The following is a 16,611-nucleotide window of genomic DNA, read 5'->3' on the forward strand; positions in this document are numbered from 1 at the left end:
TAAACTGATGAAGGGCTGACGCCCGAAACGTCACTGGTGCCAGTAAACTAGTGAGCAAGAAGCCTTTTCACACTCTCGGAAATCTCGCTGTTATTCAGTTCTCACAAGTTCAATGGTCAAGAGGGATAAACTTGCCTTGGCTGACAATAAGTCTGATAAGTAGATTATTTTTTCTGTTAGAGCATTGAGTCTTTGAAAGATTTTTTGTGGAAATGGGGTATCGGTCTCCATGGCAGAAATGCCGACTTAGCTGCTGAAGCTAATGCTGCACAAGAGCTGAAAATTCAGGTGTTTCCTGCCTTTTTAAACAGTGACCAATCAGCTGAGCAGTGCGGTTTCACTCTTTGGCCTGTTTAGTGAGCATCTTGTACACTTCCTTCAAATGTGTAAATTGAATTAAAATAATAGCTCAATAAAAATAATCATGGACCTGGTTAGTGAATGGTGGACCTCGTGAATTTACCTTTTGAAAGTGAGAACTGATACTGTCCTTTTCACGCTCTGAAATCTCGCTTGTCCCATCAATAATAATGGCACATTTAATTTATAAGCGCTTTTGAAAAACTCAAAGACACTTTGCAGTTGTTAAAACAATTACTCAAGTCAAAAAAGAAATTAACAATAATAAAGGTAAATACAAAAAAAACATAACAATCACAAGTTAAAAGCTTGGGAGAAGCAGTGTGGAAACAGAGGAGGTCTGTTCTTTTGATACTGTTTCTCTCATCGGTTTTACAAAAGTGCTCAGATATGTGCATCATTCCCGGGTAGAGTCCGAATTAATGCACTTCCTGAGTGTGAAAAGGCTTATTGCAGCAACCTGTGCGGATCTTTGTTTTTTTTTTTTTAAATGAATTGTTACTCATCCACAGGCTAAAAGCATAAATCCCTGCTATTTGATGAAGACAATTCTTTACTGGAAGCAATAAAATAAGTAACACATTGAAATAACTGAACAAATCCTTTAAAAAGCCTCACTTTCAGTAAAAAGCTACTACTGATTCAGCTTTGGCACCTCAGGCTGCGCTGAGATGTCAGATATTGCTTTCACCAATGCAATGTTGTGCAAAACAGGTTAAAATAACACCACACACTTCCTCTGTATATTTACAACATCGTTCCCACGCTGGTCCAATACACAGAGCAGAAGCAGCGCTCCTGTCAATAGTATGCGTGTTGCGCACTGCTGAACCTATGCGCTCCAGCCCAGTATAGCAGTGTTTATCATAATAATAATAATAATAATGCATTGGATTTTATATAGCGCTTTATCATAGACACTCAAAGCACTTTACAGATTTAAGGCATCATTCTTTTGGGAATTTAAATTACTTTCAGCATGCACACATTGCAGGCACAGACACCAAACAATGCAATTATTTTGCTATTTAAAAGTTTTTGACCGATTAGGTGAAATTGGACATTTTACCACCATGGTTTGCCATAATTGGTAGAGCCGATGAGCTCTCACGGCACGCGAATTTGAAAGTCAGAATACTGCTCTGAAGTGTGTGTAATATTAAATGATTATAGTATTGATTTGAGAATGTATTTCCTGTTTAAAATGGTGTGGAGCCACATGACAAGGCATTTGAGAAGCAACTTTTTCTTTCAGATGAGTTGAGCCTGTGGCCTGAGTGATGGTCAGCAGCTTTTTTTACTTCATCTAACACAAAATGTCCTCATTCTCAAACAAGATGAATTATTTATGTTGTTACTCCTGCCATATACTGTTTGTTGTATGATGTAAAAACTGCTACTGAGAAACACAGTTGAGCAGTCAGTGGATTCACATTCATTTAAGTTGATTCTGAGTTTCTGTTTTCAGCACAAAATATTAGTTTTTTTTTTTTTTTAATAATTACTTCCTTTAATTTTTTATTTATGTATTTATTTTACTCTTAAAATACCTTTAATTTTGGGCCAAATCTGGAACTTATTTTGTATGTAGAAATCTCTGGCATGAGGTCAAACACAACTAGTAATCAAACTGACAAAAGATTCCAAGTATTGTAATTGATGCAAGTTATTGTCTTGTTTTGGTTTTTACATAGACTTCATAGCCAGTAAGTCTTTTTTTGCATGTCCCATTTCTTATGACAATGTTGGCTCCCCTTCCACAGACCTCACCATACATCCCTAGATTTGTGCTACACTACTAAATACAGTTGTGACTTTTTGAATTCTTTTTTGAATTCACAATTCTGCTTTAGTTTTTTTTATTGATTTATTTTACATAAAAGTCCATAAGAAATAATTGAAGTGACATGTGAGGAGCTTCATTTGAATCTAGTCATTGCAAAACAAGACTTAAATTCTTTTGAATAATTGCCAACTTTTAGAATAAAAAGACCAACAAAGAGCAGCAAACTTTAAAGATTATCTTAAACCTAAGTTATTTGATTTTTCTCTGTTGCTCGACCTTGGATTTTGAAAACCTACAGTTAAATAAAGCCCTTCAGAAGTCTGTTGTGGCAGCTTGAGGTCCGCATGGTGCAGCTCTGCAGGAAGTGCTCGTCTAACTCACCTGCTGTAGGTCCTTGTTAGAAAGAGTTGCATCAATGCACATTACAAAGGATTCATACTCAGCAGCCTGTCCATATTTTTTTCACTGTCTGCATAATAAGGGGTTTCTGTTTTCCATGCTCTGCCATTACAGTAGTATGAATAGCCTGAGCAGACCTACATTGGCACAGATACATTTCAGGCTCCACACATGAGCTGAGGAAAATGACATCAAACAGCAGATGTGAGCGTCAAACAGATTTATTCTTGTAGGCTCTCCAAAAACAGTATGTGTGCGCGCAGCACAGCGTCAAACTCAAAATCACGGGCAAACATAAATAGAAAGTCCAAAAGAAGGGTAACCTTTCAGCCCGGAGAAGAACACACAGAGGCCGCTGAGGCTGCAGAAGGAGGCCATGGATGGAGAACACGGCGTGGCGTCAGGCACTATCAGACGACGACAGCCTCAGAGGACAGCACAGGTTAGCTCACTTCTCAAACTGACGGTCAAAAGATGACGTACCAACAACATTATTCAAACCTTAAATATTACCTGGGAGCCTAATTATGATAAGAGTGCACCTGGAGGAGGAGGAGTAAGGGCAGAGTCAGCACACACACCCATCACTCATCTAACAGGACAACCAAAGAGAGACACCTGACAGTACCCCCCCCCCCCACCCGAGGGACGGCCAGGGATAAAATCCTGGATGAGAGAGGGGTCCAATATGTCTCTGGCAGGCTCCCACGACCTCTCCTCTGGGCCATAACCTTCCCAGTCGAATAAGTATTGGAACCCTCGACCCCGCCAGCGCACGGTCTCCGCTCCATCAATCAGCCGCAGAGGAGGTGGAGGGCTGGACTCAGGAATGAGTGGACTGACCTTAACAGGCTTCATCCTGGAAACATGAAACGTAGGGTGAATCTTATAAGAGCGTGGAAGATAGAGACGTACTGCAGAAGGACTGATAACCCGGGAGATGGAAAAAGGTTCAATAAACATAGAGACCAGCTTTCTGGACTCAGGCCGCCGAGGCAAGTCACGAGTGGATAACCATAGTCTTTGTCCCGGAACGTAGGAAGGTGCCGGAGTCCGCCTCTTGCCTGGCCAGGACTTATTGGCCGCTGGTTTCTAGGTGGTATGGACCCTGAAAGGAGCTCAATAGTACAGCAAAGGGCCTATGAGGGGGCAGCACTGTGGCTTTATGTTTGTTAAACACTTCTTGTCGATCCCAATACTCACTAGGAACTTTCTCCAAATCTGGGTTCTCCACCAGATCAACCTCTAGAGCCCCAGCTGCCAGTTGAATATTCACAGGTTCTGCAGACAGGCAAACAGAATTACAGTCAGAATCCCACCCAAATATCTCCCCCGTTTTCCAATTAATGACAGCTTGATGCTCAGAGACGGCTACAGAGAGCTAGGCTTTCAGCCACAAAAAATTGTGGCTGAAAGCAACTGAATTACCACCCTTTATTTCAGATCTTTGTGAATCCGGCCCTCAGAGTAAAGGTAAGACCATGAATACACCGCAGTTTTGTTTTTATTGAGTATGAATTGAAATGGCAAATTAAGAAAACAATGAGAGTGCAGCGCAAATGCGGTCTTTCTCTGAGGCGCTATGAATATAACTTTTTTCCATGGTCAAATATGTCTGTGTGTGTGTGTGTAATAATGTTGATATGAGATATAAAACACAACCAGTCGTCAATGTGCAAGCTGCCAATTGAATGGTGAATTTAAGCTACTCTATAAATGGGTTCAAATATTTGTAAATCTGACTCTGAAAAAGCCAGTGCCTTACCAGCCACAAACCTCACCTCAGGCTGAGTTTGAAGCCCTCCTGGGCATGCCCACAGCAGACTGGTGAGACCTCTTCCAGACAGCCTCATCCTGGGATAGACGCAACCTGGGGATGCGTTTACAGGATGAGACTTTGGAGCAGGTGGAAGCTCTCATCATATCTCATGTAGAAGATGTGAATGAGCAGGGGGAGGAAGTGAGAGAGGACAGAGAGAGAGGGGGAGACAAGGTCTCATCATCACCAGAGAGGGCCCCCCACCCCACAGCTGAACCATGTCTCGCCATCACCACCAGGGCTGAGGTGCACATTTCTGCTGACTCCAGAGCCGTAGCAGAGCCAACAGGGCATTGGTCACCATTTAGGGAGACAGAAACAGCCACTACTACCACTACTGTTGAAACCCAAACAGTTTCACCAAAACCCAAGAGGACCCCACGACCCCTCCCTCTTGGTGAACTCATCAACACAGAACCAAAATCAAAATCATCCAGTTAAGATACAGTATATGTTATGTTGTTGGTTGATAAAATCTGATTGAAGGATATTTTATTTATTTTATTTATTTTATTTATTTTATTTATTTTATTTATTTTATTTATTTTATTTATTTTATTTATTTTATTTGTTTAGTTTTATTTTATTTTTCAGTTTCCCCCCTTGAGGGATTGCCACCTAATTGTGGTCAGGGGGTTTGGGTGCCTCAGTGACTTAAAGAGCTATACCAGCAGGAGCCTAGTCTTCAGGTGGGACACCCAAGTTTGGTCTGAAGGTAGAAGCCTGACTAAGTGCAATCCACATCTCTAGGTTGGGGTTGGACACATAGCTAACAACCCAATTCAATGAAGAAAACACTGACACTATAAGCAGAGGGGAAACAAAGTGCTTGAGTATGATCTGTACATATGATGCTCCCTTCACATTTCCCTCATATATGCCTGCCCTGTACCCCACACTGTCCCACCATTATTCTGTCACTGTGATTGGTGGATTTCATACCCTTTTCACTCAGGTTCCTACAGTTTAGACTCTTGGTCACTGCTGTGTGTTCATCTGAAGTCAGTGCCGTTTACCTGCATGGGTTCGTCTCACTCCCCCATCATCCACTACAACATCTTAGTTTTAATTGAGTAAGCCTGAAATAGTTACAAGATCCAAGCTGGCGAGCCCTGGAGGAGACACAAAAAACAACATAGGCACATTACTGTTGATGGAGCATATTATTAAAAACAACTACCGCTGTTTATCGTGCATTTGCTCAGGCTGTTAAATCATTGCGTGGTGGAATGAGCTTTAGCTCCAAGTAAGTAATTTTCAGCTTATCGAGTATAGAAAAATACAAGCACTGCTGAAGGTTTTTTTTTTAATTGTCCAACAATAGGAATGGGTCATACACAGACATAATTTAACTCTTTAATGTAGCACTTCAATCATTACAAATCTAACCTTGTTGACCTAATTCACCTCTGTAATGGACTCGGTTTGCAGGGATCACCACTGTGCTGACCATGACAACCATCAACACTCACTTAAGAGAAACGCTACCCAAGATCCCTTACGTCAAAGCTATTGACCTCTACCTAATGGGCTGCTTCGTGTTCGTCTTCCTGGCTCTACTGGAGTACGCCTTTGTCAACTATATCTTCTTTGGTCGAGGGCCTCAGATGCAGAAGAAACAAGCTGAAAAGGCTCAGAAAACCAACAATGACCGTAACAAGTTTGACCGCCCAAAGGTGAGGTTTACAACACATGTAGACCAGATGTAAAGTTAACGAACTAGTCTGAGGTGAGCATGTACCCCAGCTACTGTAGTTGCTTTGTTGCTTTAGATTTTGTGATTACTATGTACTGTATATATTTCTCATACACATCAAACATCGTATTGTAATTGAAGTGGAATAGTCTAAACTGTTCACAATCATTTCAATTAATCTGATAGGATTAATGATATTGTGGAAAATAATTGTTACTAATTGCTGAAGATGCTTAGCTCTAATTTCTAATTTTGGCATGCATGTTTGAATTTTTTTGGTCAAGACAAGTCAAATTATAGTTTATATATGGTCATGAAAGAAATTGCTTTTCTTCAAAGGTAGGTTATCCACTATTGGCTATACTGGCCTAAAGTGTATTGTAAAGTTCATAATTAATTGTATTTTAACACTGTTATAAAGTCAAGTTTGGTGATTACCTGTCATGCAAAAAAAGGCTGATGCTATCATACATTTCTGTGCAAAAATGTAAATTATTTTTTGGCTTGAAAAGCAATGAGGTTTTCGAAGTACCCTGATATTTGGCTTGTTTAAGAATACTTTAGGTTTAATCTCACTTGATGTCCATCTAAGTGCAATCATTCAAATATAAATCATTGAGAAAGACTTTTTATTCAGAGATGCATGTGGTCAGAGGCAGACATGTCAATCGACAGCTTTATTTGGTTTTTAAATTTAAAAGTGTAACTAAATCCTAATGTTTTGGCTGACTTGCACTAGGCTGGATATTCATAAAATGCCTTGATTATGAGCGTTGCTGCTGGAGCAGCTAAGACACGCCCAGTCACTCAATGCCAGCAGCCTCTGCCATGTATCCAACACCATTATAATCATTCAACAAACAAGACACAAGCACGCACAGCGGGCAAATAGTCCCTGCACTCCAGAAAACCAACTCACGCACGTATACTCATACGGGACACAGACACACAGCAACAAGAAGTCACAGATGGGGATACACACACTATCAGGCTGTACATACACACAACATAATTTCATTAAAGAGAAACAGTCCCTGCTCTACTCCCTGAGTAGACAAAAAATGTTTGCATTTAAACATGCCAGTGTATGGAAAAGGATATTAAATCATTTTTGGTTTTCGATGTGACAAATATTCCCATTGTATTGCATTCAGAAGATTTTACGTGAGAGTTTTCATTTTTAGTAGTTATCAAGTGGGTAGAGTGTATTTTGCAGATAAAGAGCGTCATGAGAAAATGAGGAACTGCATTCCTGCTTTTATCGACTCGGCCATGTTGGAACATTACATGCTTCTTCAGCGTACCCAAAATCATGGTTCTGTGATGCAATTGTGGACAAATTTGAGAAGGGATTTTACTTCAGGACCCACAAACTGTTGCTGTTATAAGTGTAATCTGTAGTCTGCTGATGATACCCAACTGTATGTATCAATGAAGTCAGGTGAGACAAATCAGCTATCTAAACTTGAGGCCTGTCTAAAGGACATTAGGGCCTGGATGGACCAAAATTTTCTTCTTCTCAACTCAGACAAGACTGAGGTCATTGTACTGGGCCCGCGACACCTTAGAGAAACCTATGCTAGCCTAACTGCCCTAGATGGCATTACTCTGGCACAAAGCACAACTGTTAGAAACCTTGGGGTTCTATTTGATCAGGATTTATCCTTCAACTCTCACATAAAACAAACTTCAAGAACTGCCTTCTTTCATCTCCGTAACATTGCTAAAATCAGATCTATCCTGTCTCAGGGCGACGCTGAAAAACTAGTCCATGCTTTTGTTACCTCTAGACTGGATTATTGTAATTCTCTTTTAGCAGGCTGCCCGAGCAAGTCGCTTAAGACACTTCAGCTGGTTCAAAATGCTGCAGCACGTGTACTGACTAAAACTAGGAGAAGAGATCACATTACTCCTGTATTAGCCTCTCTGCATTGGCTTCCCATAAAATATAGAATAGAATTCAAGATTCTTCTTCTCACTTATAAAGCCCTAAATGGACAGGCACCAGTCTATCTCAAGGAGCTTGTAGTGCCATACAATCCCCCCAGAACACTACGCTCTCAAAATGCTGGACTACTCGTTGTTCCATTCATCTCTAAAAGTAGTATAGGAGGAAGAGCTTTCAGTTATCAGGCCCCACTTCTCTGGAACCATCTACCAACCACGGTTCGGGGGCAGACACCCTCTCTACCTTTAAGGTTAGGCTCAAAACATTCCTCTTTGATAAAGCTTTTAGTTAGGAACCAGCTCATAGCTCATAATTAAGATGCAATAGGCATAGACTGCCGGGGGGGGGGGGGTCTGGCATGCTCGGTTGGAGAGAGGTTGGAGAGGGCGTTAAGAGAGAGGTCATTTAGGTTAGAGAGGGACCGGAGAGGGTCCCATTCCTCTTTCAAACACTCCCTCTATGTCTGCTTACTCCCTTGTGTGTTTGCTCCTGTACTCCTTCTGGCTTTTGTCTTGCAGGTCCGTGGGATCCTCAGTGTGGAGTTACAGAGACTCAGCGGCTCTGTCTCCACCCTTTTCTCTGCACACACCCAACACAGCATAACGTGGATGGCTGTTCATCATAGGAATGGGATCCACACAAGGTTCCTGCTGCTTAACAGAAGGTTTTCCTTGCCGCCATGATGAATTCATGTTGGGTGTGGGATACATATGTATGTGTATATACGTATATATGCATATGTGTTTATCCATAAAATGAAGAGTCCGTCCTTAAGACTGCTCTACTGTAAAGTGCCTTGAGATACCATTGGTTATGATTTGGCGCTATACAAATAAAGATTGATTGATTGATTGATAGTCCTATTGGTTGAAGCATGAATCCTACTATGTGTCATAAGTCATTCAATGTGAAAGTTTGTAACTACAACTCCTGTGTGTCATTCCCAGGTTGATTCCCAGGGAAACATTCTGCTAACTACCTTAGAGATCCATAACGAGGTAGGAAGCAACGAAGTCACCACCACCATCAGCGAGACAAACTCCTCCTCCATGGTGTTTGACAACTCAGGGGTCCAGTACAGGAAGCCAAGTGGGACACGCGAGTCCGGCCACCACAGCTTGAACAGAAATGCGTATCTTAAGAAAACTCGGCTGCGGAGACGATCATCGCAGCTCAAAATCAAAATCCCCGACCTAACCGATGTAAACGCCATTGACAGATGGTCACGGATTATATTTCCCTGCACCTTCTCCCTCTTTAATGTAATCTACTGGCTTTATTATGTCAATTAATGCTGAACTTAAAGGGGAACTTTTGGGCTCATGGCGGACTTGTCATGTGGAAAAAATTAACTTTTATTTTGGTAATCCCAGTAAGAGAGGCTTTTGTGTAACAGTCATCCTGACTAAGCGCAGACACATGGATCTATGTGTATCCCACAAACCCGTCGGGTGATACTTGGACAGTCTACAGCAATGACTTCTTGTCATAATTTGAGAATGGATGGCAAAGATGAGTATAATAACTGCAACTCCAAACCACTATGAATCTGCATGTGAACAAAGGATTGGACATACAGTATTTCTAAACTCTGACTTAATGATTTTTATAATTCAGGTAGGTAGCCTGTGCTATTAAAACTATGAAAACAAAAGCATACATTTACCATTTTAAATACTTTGAATTAATTAAAGAAATACTAAATCCTGAGTGCAACGTCCAAAAATTAGTAACTTCTGTCTGTTTGAAGCATCTCACAAATGAGGCAGTCTGCTCTGCAATACCAGATAGAACTAGCATTCCACACATTAAACTGTAAAAAATGTACCAAAATATCTCCAACTGGGTTTTGTTCTCTGTTCATTTGATTCTTTTCGCAATTAGATTGTGTCTTTTATTTCTCATAAAGGAAATGTATTCATTAATTGTTTTATTTTAGGCCCATTTGTCTATTCATTATTCACAAAAAATAAAACAGAAGATAGAACTGTTTCAAAAGAAAAATGAATCACTGGCATGAAGCTACTGCTAAAGATGAACAGGCTTTTAAAAACAGAATACTGGCTATATGGCCACCCTACTCTTGTCCTTGTGTTTTCCACTATTGAATGCACAAAATTGTATTAAATACTTTACTTTTTAACTTACATCAAGTGCAAAACAAAGGAATTATCTACTTTCCAAGTATCCGCAAAAATAAAGCATTTATTAAATCTGAAGTTTGGTACTCATGCTCTGAGCATTCAAGGAAAATAGTTATTTGTATTGACTTTTTATGAACATTGAAATTTGCATTAAATGGCTTTTATAAAGTTTGGCTAGCTTTTTCCTGCTAATAATAAGTACTGGGCTAAATGTCTGCCAGCTAGGGTTAGATTGATATGAAGTGGTCAATCTATAATCATACTTTTAAGTAATACATGATTATATATATAAATTCCTCTAATATAAACATTTTCTTTGAGATTACCTTTTTTCCTTATGTAAAACTGTACTTGTATATTGAACAAATTGTTTTACAAGCTTTTGTAGTATACCCTTTCTGACCAGTTTACACATTTTTTGTTTTGTTTTCTAACAGTGTGTTTTCTTGATATTCTGTGATTCTTGAGTAGTGTTGCCAACTTTGCGCCAGAACTAGCACTTTTTCAGAGCTCCCTAGATGACTTTTTTCAGGTTAAGCTGAAATCGAGCTTGTTTCTGACAAACTCGTAGACAAGAAAGAGCTGTGCTTCTGTTCAACATGCATGCACTGCTGTCACTGCAGCCATGAACCTTGCTTTTACTGTGTTGCCGACTGCAGCAGTGTTCACAATGGCAACTGACCAACATGTTTTGTAGAAATACGGTAATTTTGATAAAGAATTTCAGAATGAGTTCAATCCATCCATCCATTTCCCAACTCGCTTGCGCCAGTACACCCTGGACAGGGCACCAGTCCATATGCTAGCCATTTGCTAACAGCTATTTCTGTTTCTACACTTAATTACATTAAATATATGCTAATGATGTAATCTATTGCCTTTTTTTACATCAATCTAGCACATTTCTATCTATAATAGTTGGCAACACTGTTCCTGAACAACATATTCAGTAAAGCAAGATTCACATAAAGACTTCCTTTGTTATTTTTCTTTTTTTTTAATGTACATACTGTAAATGCACATTTCATTTAAGCTCATGTTCAATACATGGCTATGTTCACAGTGTAATGTTCAGTGATTCTGGCCTTGATTTGTTGTTTAAGTTTTGTTAGTATTTTTATGACACAATTTAGTTTTTGTGATTGTAAATACAAAACCAAAAATTCCAACTTGTATTTTCTGGTTGTTTTTGTTTTTGTATGGATATAGTACATTAAATAAGATAAAAGAAACCACAGGGGTGCCTTGTATCATGAGAAAAATAATAAAGTAACTGATGGCAGACAAGGCTTGCAACACACCATCTGCGCTAGCTGGTTGAGCGGCTTGCGGTGCGTAGGAGTGACACCACCTGTCAAAAGTCAGCACAGCTCAGAGACACCCGTGTGAAAGAGCTCTATTCTCCGCTCGCATCAAAGAAAAAATATTTGTGACAAATGTCTCCGAAACAACATTTCAGTATTTCTTGAAATATTTACTGAATATACATTTGTAACCTTTCCTTATATTTACGTAGGTGATGCAGTAGTTTAAGTTGCTGATTTATGGTAAGCCAAATTGACAAATATTCCCTGTAGCTCCAACTATTCTTTATTTTTGCCTTGTAAAAAATATTGTATACATTTCGCATACTTAAAAATGTATATACAGTCTAATCTTTTTTTTTAGGTGGGACCTGTAAACTATCAAAAGTTTTAAAAAAAATGTCTCCGTTCTCTCCAAAGAGAGACTGGAGAAATTTGGTGGTGAAGGACCCAAGTGTTCACAAATCCAGTCCATTTTAATTAGTCTAAATAAGCCTGGACTGGATAGACATGGTTTTCTGAACGCTACGCCTGCCTCCATCTCTTTCTGCACTTGGGTTCTTCACCATTACACCCACCCAGCGTGACAGAAGGAATCCTGTTTCATCCCAATTATTGGCCTTTTATTCTTGGCATAAACAATTAACAAACTTTACCCAATGTGAATGTTTGAATTGCACTGCTGGAGATTGGAGATGTCCTTGCTTACAGATTTTCATAAAATAAAAAATATTATTATCATTATAACTGACTATTTAGGAAACACACACCGTCACCTTCTCCTTTCTCTACTGTGCCACATAAAAGCACCCCCTACTGCCACAGCTCCCCCTACAGGCTCTACACATTACTGTCTCCCAGTGACGTGCAGTCAGGGTAGGCAAGGTAGGCAATGCCTACCCAAGGGTGAATTGATATTTTGATTATTTGTTTTAATTATAATATAATTATAAATGATTTATTTTTCAATTTCTGATAGCCTACAGTACCTATACGTTTGAAAGTGTCAGCATTTTGTGCTTTTCATAGACCAAATGACTAAACATTCTATTTCCTGGTACAGCAGAGACGCTGCACAGTCTCACTCCGCTGTAAGGCAGGAGAAGGCCACACCCTCTTCCAAAAGCACATTGCTGCTTTGCCTCTGTTTCCATAGCATGTTTTTATGTTTGTGCATGCGCAGTCATTCTCCAATATGAAAAACATTTACGTAAAAAGGCAGCTCTCTAAGATGCCTTTGGACGTAACCATGAAATGCTAAATGCTATATGTATCTTCAAAGTGCATTAGTGAATTGATCCAGCATGGCTACTTCAGCCGCTACGTTCTCTAGCTAGTGGGCGGGATAACACTACAGTAAGGATGACAGCGCTAGAGACGATAGAGAAACTTTCTTTTGAGGAAAAACGACAGCTTTTAAAAGATGGAAGACCAACACCTGAGTTCCCAGAGCTTCAGCAAAGGTAAGGTCAGAAAATGTTTCATACTTTTCACAGTGAATGGTAGAAAAGGAATGATTGGCTTTGTGGATGGCCCTCACTGAGGCTGTTCCGAGTTGTTGATGTCATTTTCTCCGTGTTTCTGTGTTTCCAACACAAACAATGGATGTGCTGCCGTGTCATGAGATATATCTTGTTGGGAGAGTATGGAGGCTATATTGAATGATTGTTTATGTTTCTTTAATAGTGTTTTACAATGTTGATTTTGTTTGATTAACACTTGCCAGCAGAAACATATGGAATTGTCATTGGTGGTTTGATTTGCAACGTACCTACCCAACCCTAGTGGACACGACACTCCACTGCTGTCTCTCTCTGCTTCCACCTTTCCCATTCAGTCCATAATCACAGCCAGACCCCCTCGACCCTACAATAATGATACAAAACTAATGAAACGGCCCAATCCAAACCTCTGTCTACTCCTTTGTTCCTCGCAGCCACCCCCACAGCAGAAAATCCTCAAACCGGCTCTCCTCAACACCCATTCACATAACAATAAAGCACTCAACCTGCATGAATTCATAATCGATAATAACCTGGACCTCCTCTGTATCACTGAAACCTGGCATAAACCTCTGGACTATTTCTCACTAAATCAAGTCACCCACACTGTCCTCCTAAGTCCACTTTTCTCCCCAACTTCTCCAATTTTGTCACACAGCTCTCACCTATCTCAACTTCCATTCTCCTCCTCTGCGATTTCAACTTCCACCCGGACAACATTAAATGCACCCATGCTTCTGAATTTCTTGCTCTACTGGACTGCCACAACTTCAGTCAACAACTCAACTTCCCCACTCGCACTCATGACCACACTGGACTTAGTCTGCACCACCGGTCTCACCATCCAAAAACTTTCCAGAACTGATCTCTGCATCTCCGATTATCTGGCTATCACCATGGACTGGATGTCCTCCTTTTTTTTTAGAAATCTCAAATCCATCTACCATCATGATTTTTTCACTTCTCTTCTTAACTTTCTACCTACCTCCCCTCCCCTGCTGTCTGACAACCCCAGTAATCTTGTCAACCATTACAGCAATTCTCTCTTTTCCTGTCCCGGCAAATTAGTGTTATTCACGCATGCACTTTGCCCCCTGTGCACCCCTGACCTCCAAAAATTGAAATCTTGCAAACGACAACTGGAACGACTCCTCAAAAAAAACTGTTTAACAGTCCATCTGTACAAAACTGCCCTCAACAGCGCCTGCTCCACCCATATTAATCTCAGCAGCTCCAATAACCAAAAGGCTATTTTCTTCACTGTCAACAAACTCCTCAAACCCTGTGACGACATATCTCACTCATGCAACGCTGACAAATGCAACGCGTTTCTATCATTCTTCCATTCAAAAATGAACACTACCATTTCCCATCTCATCTCCAAAATTGTCAATTTTTCCCTCACCTTTCTCTCTGTCCCTTCTTCACTTAAACTGGCTGCTGTAACCCCCGTCATCAAAAAACCTTGTGTCAACACTGACATCATGAGCAACTTCTGACCCATTTTCAAATGTTCTGGAACATGCCGTCGCCTCACAAATCACATCCCATCTCAACAATAATCACCTATTTGAGCAATTTCAATCTGGATTTCGTTTTAAACAGTATTGAAACCACCCTCCTCAGAGCTTTCTCTGTCACTGCCCACACCCTTTGGAATTCCCTCCCAAGACATCATGACAGTAAAGTCTAGGTGTAACAAATGCATGGATTCGTTTTTCGGCTTTCAAAATGTTCCAGATTAAAATTATAGCAATGGTCGGGGCCAGGCAGTTTTAGGAAAAATTAGGCAGTTCTGAATAAAAGGTAAAAGTGTAAATGGACTAGATTTGTTCCAAAGCACTTTACAATATTAGCTCATTCACACACCAAGCTGCCAAGCAAGGTGATAGTCAAGGTTAGTGTTTTGCCCTTGGGATCGAACACCTCAACCTCTCAATTTAATCGTGGCTCCTATGGTATAGTGTAAGAAGATAAAAACAAGTTTGCATTCTAACGTGAATTTTACGTCAGTTGAGGCTTGAACTCACAATGTCTAGCAAAAGGGAATTACCAAGAGACAACTCTGCAGTACTTTTCTTCAAAACTTCTTCTCCCTGATGATAGAACTTCTACAGCATTAGTCAATAAATTAACAAGTGAAACACTCCATTTGGGAGAAATTTGCTAATCTGTATGGTTGATTTGCATTGAATTGTAGAAGTTCCCTGTAGCACCACCTTTAAGGACAAAATTTGGTGATTGTTTGTACATGGGAAGTAGGATTTCCTCGGAAGAAGAATAACATGCAGGATAACGATTGGTTTCCGCCAGCTTGCCTGGCCCCTAAAAATCCTTAAAAATACTCATATATAATAAATGTTTATATCTTAGAGCCAAAATTGATTAATGAAATACATGCACATGTCAAGATTTCAGCATCAAGTATTCTACTGTCTGCTTTGAAATGCCTCAATGTGACAAGCTCAGTAATTTTCCAGTTTTCTGCTATCTGGGTCTTTAAATCTTATCAAATCAAATGGAACTTAAGCAAACATAAAGCTGAGATTTTCCACAGTTTGTTTACACATACAGATGATGTGTGAAAAAAGAAAACTCCACTCTATATTTTTCAATATGTAGGACATTCATAACCATGTCCCTAATTCTTCATTATTCTTGGTATTCATCTTATTCTCTCTGGTCCTTTGTCTGCTCCTCCCAGCCGTTACTCTTTCTAATCCTATTTCTGTCTGTTTGTTCTTCACTCCAGAGCTCGTGGCAGTGTTGTGATTAGTGTAGTGTGGGATGAATGGAATGGAGATTTCGGCTGCGGGATATACCCACGCCTGCAATAATTCAATCTGCAAATTATGGCTGATGGATCGCGGTGTACTTTGAATAAATGAACAGCAGGTGTGTGCTGGACTCACTTGGCTTCAGCTCTACCTTATGATCATATGACACACAAGCAGCAGATTTTTAGGGCTCTGGTCCCCTCTGCTTTGATTAAATGGATTTGCTGCAGTGACAGATGAGATTAATCAAACTGCTGCGACTGTTCTTGGCTGTAATGACTAATAATGATGGGATGAGAGAGGGATATTGCCTATTTAGCAGTCCTTGGTCTTTTATTATAGCAATGGAAAAAATATTTTCTACAAATCAAATCTGCACATTTTGTTGTGAGCTTTTTTTGCAACCTCATATATTCATACATACCAAGGGCTCAAAGAAGGTCAAAGCCATGGTTGTAGCAGTTCTCATGGCAGTGACCCCCAAACAGGAAGAATGGCTCGGACAAATTGCAAGAACAAAATTTGTCGCCCAACTGCGCCCAACTCATTACCCAAGTAATTACTTGACAGATATTACTCAACTTAAACATGAACAAAAAAACAAGCAAAAAACTGGAAAAAAAACAAGAAAATCATGAAAATCAAACTAAAAAAATGACAAAAGTCAGACTGAGAAAACTATGGCAGAAACAAATTAAAAAGTACCAAATATGGACTAAATACAATTCAGAGATTCAGCATTCAGAGAGCACAAAACTCCCCCAAGCACCAAGTATTCTCTTTTCCATTTTTGAAATTTTGCAAATGATGAGAGAAAGAGATTTTTAAAACTAATCTAGAATCAGTATATTCATCCAGTTCCCGTCCAAAATTCAA

At 39.9% G+C, this 16,611-nt stretch overlaps 1 protein-coding gene across 1 annotated transcript in view; it reads left to right on the forward strand.

The window, feature by feature from the left end:
- Positions 1-11,148, forward strand: part of gabrb3 (gamma-aminobutyric acid type A receptor subunit beta3) — a 36,152-nt gene extending 25,004 nt beyond the window's left edge. Inside the window, exons 8-9 of the mRNA XM_028443712.1 lie at positions 5,796-6,040; positions 8,956-11,148. Of these exons, the coding sequence (XP_028299513.1) occupies positions 5,796-6,040; positions 8,956-9,300 (590 nt within the window). The 3' untranslated portion in view covers positions 9,301-11,148. The remainder of the gene's footprint in view (positions 1-5,795; positions 6,041-8,955) is intronic.
- The last annotated feature ends 5,463 nt before the right edge of the window (positions 11,149-16,611 follow it).

This window comes from Gouania willdenowi, chromosome 4 (genome assembly GCF_900634775.1).
Source record: "Gouania willdenowi chromosome 4, fGouWil2.1, whole genome shotgun sequence".
Classification (NCBI taxonomy): Eukaryota; Metazoa; Chordata; class Actinopteri; order Blenniiformes; family Gobiesocidae; genus Gouania; species Gouania willdenowi.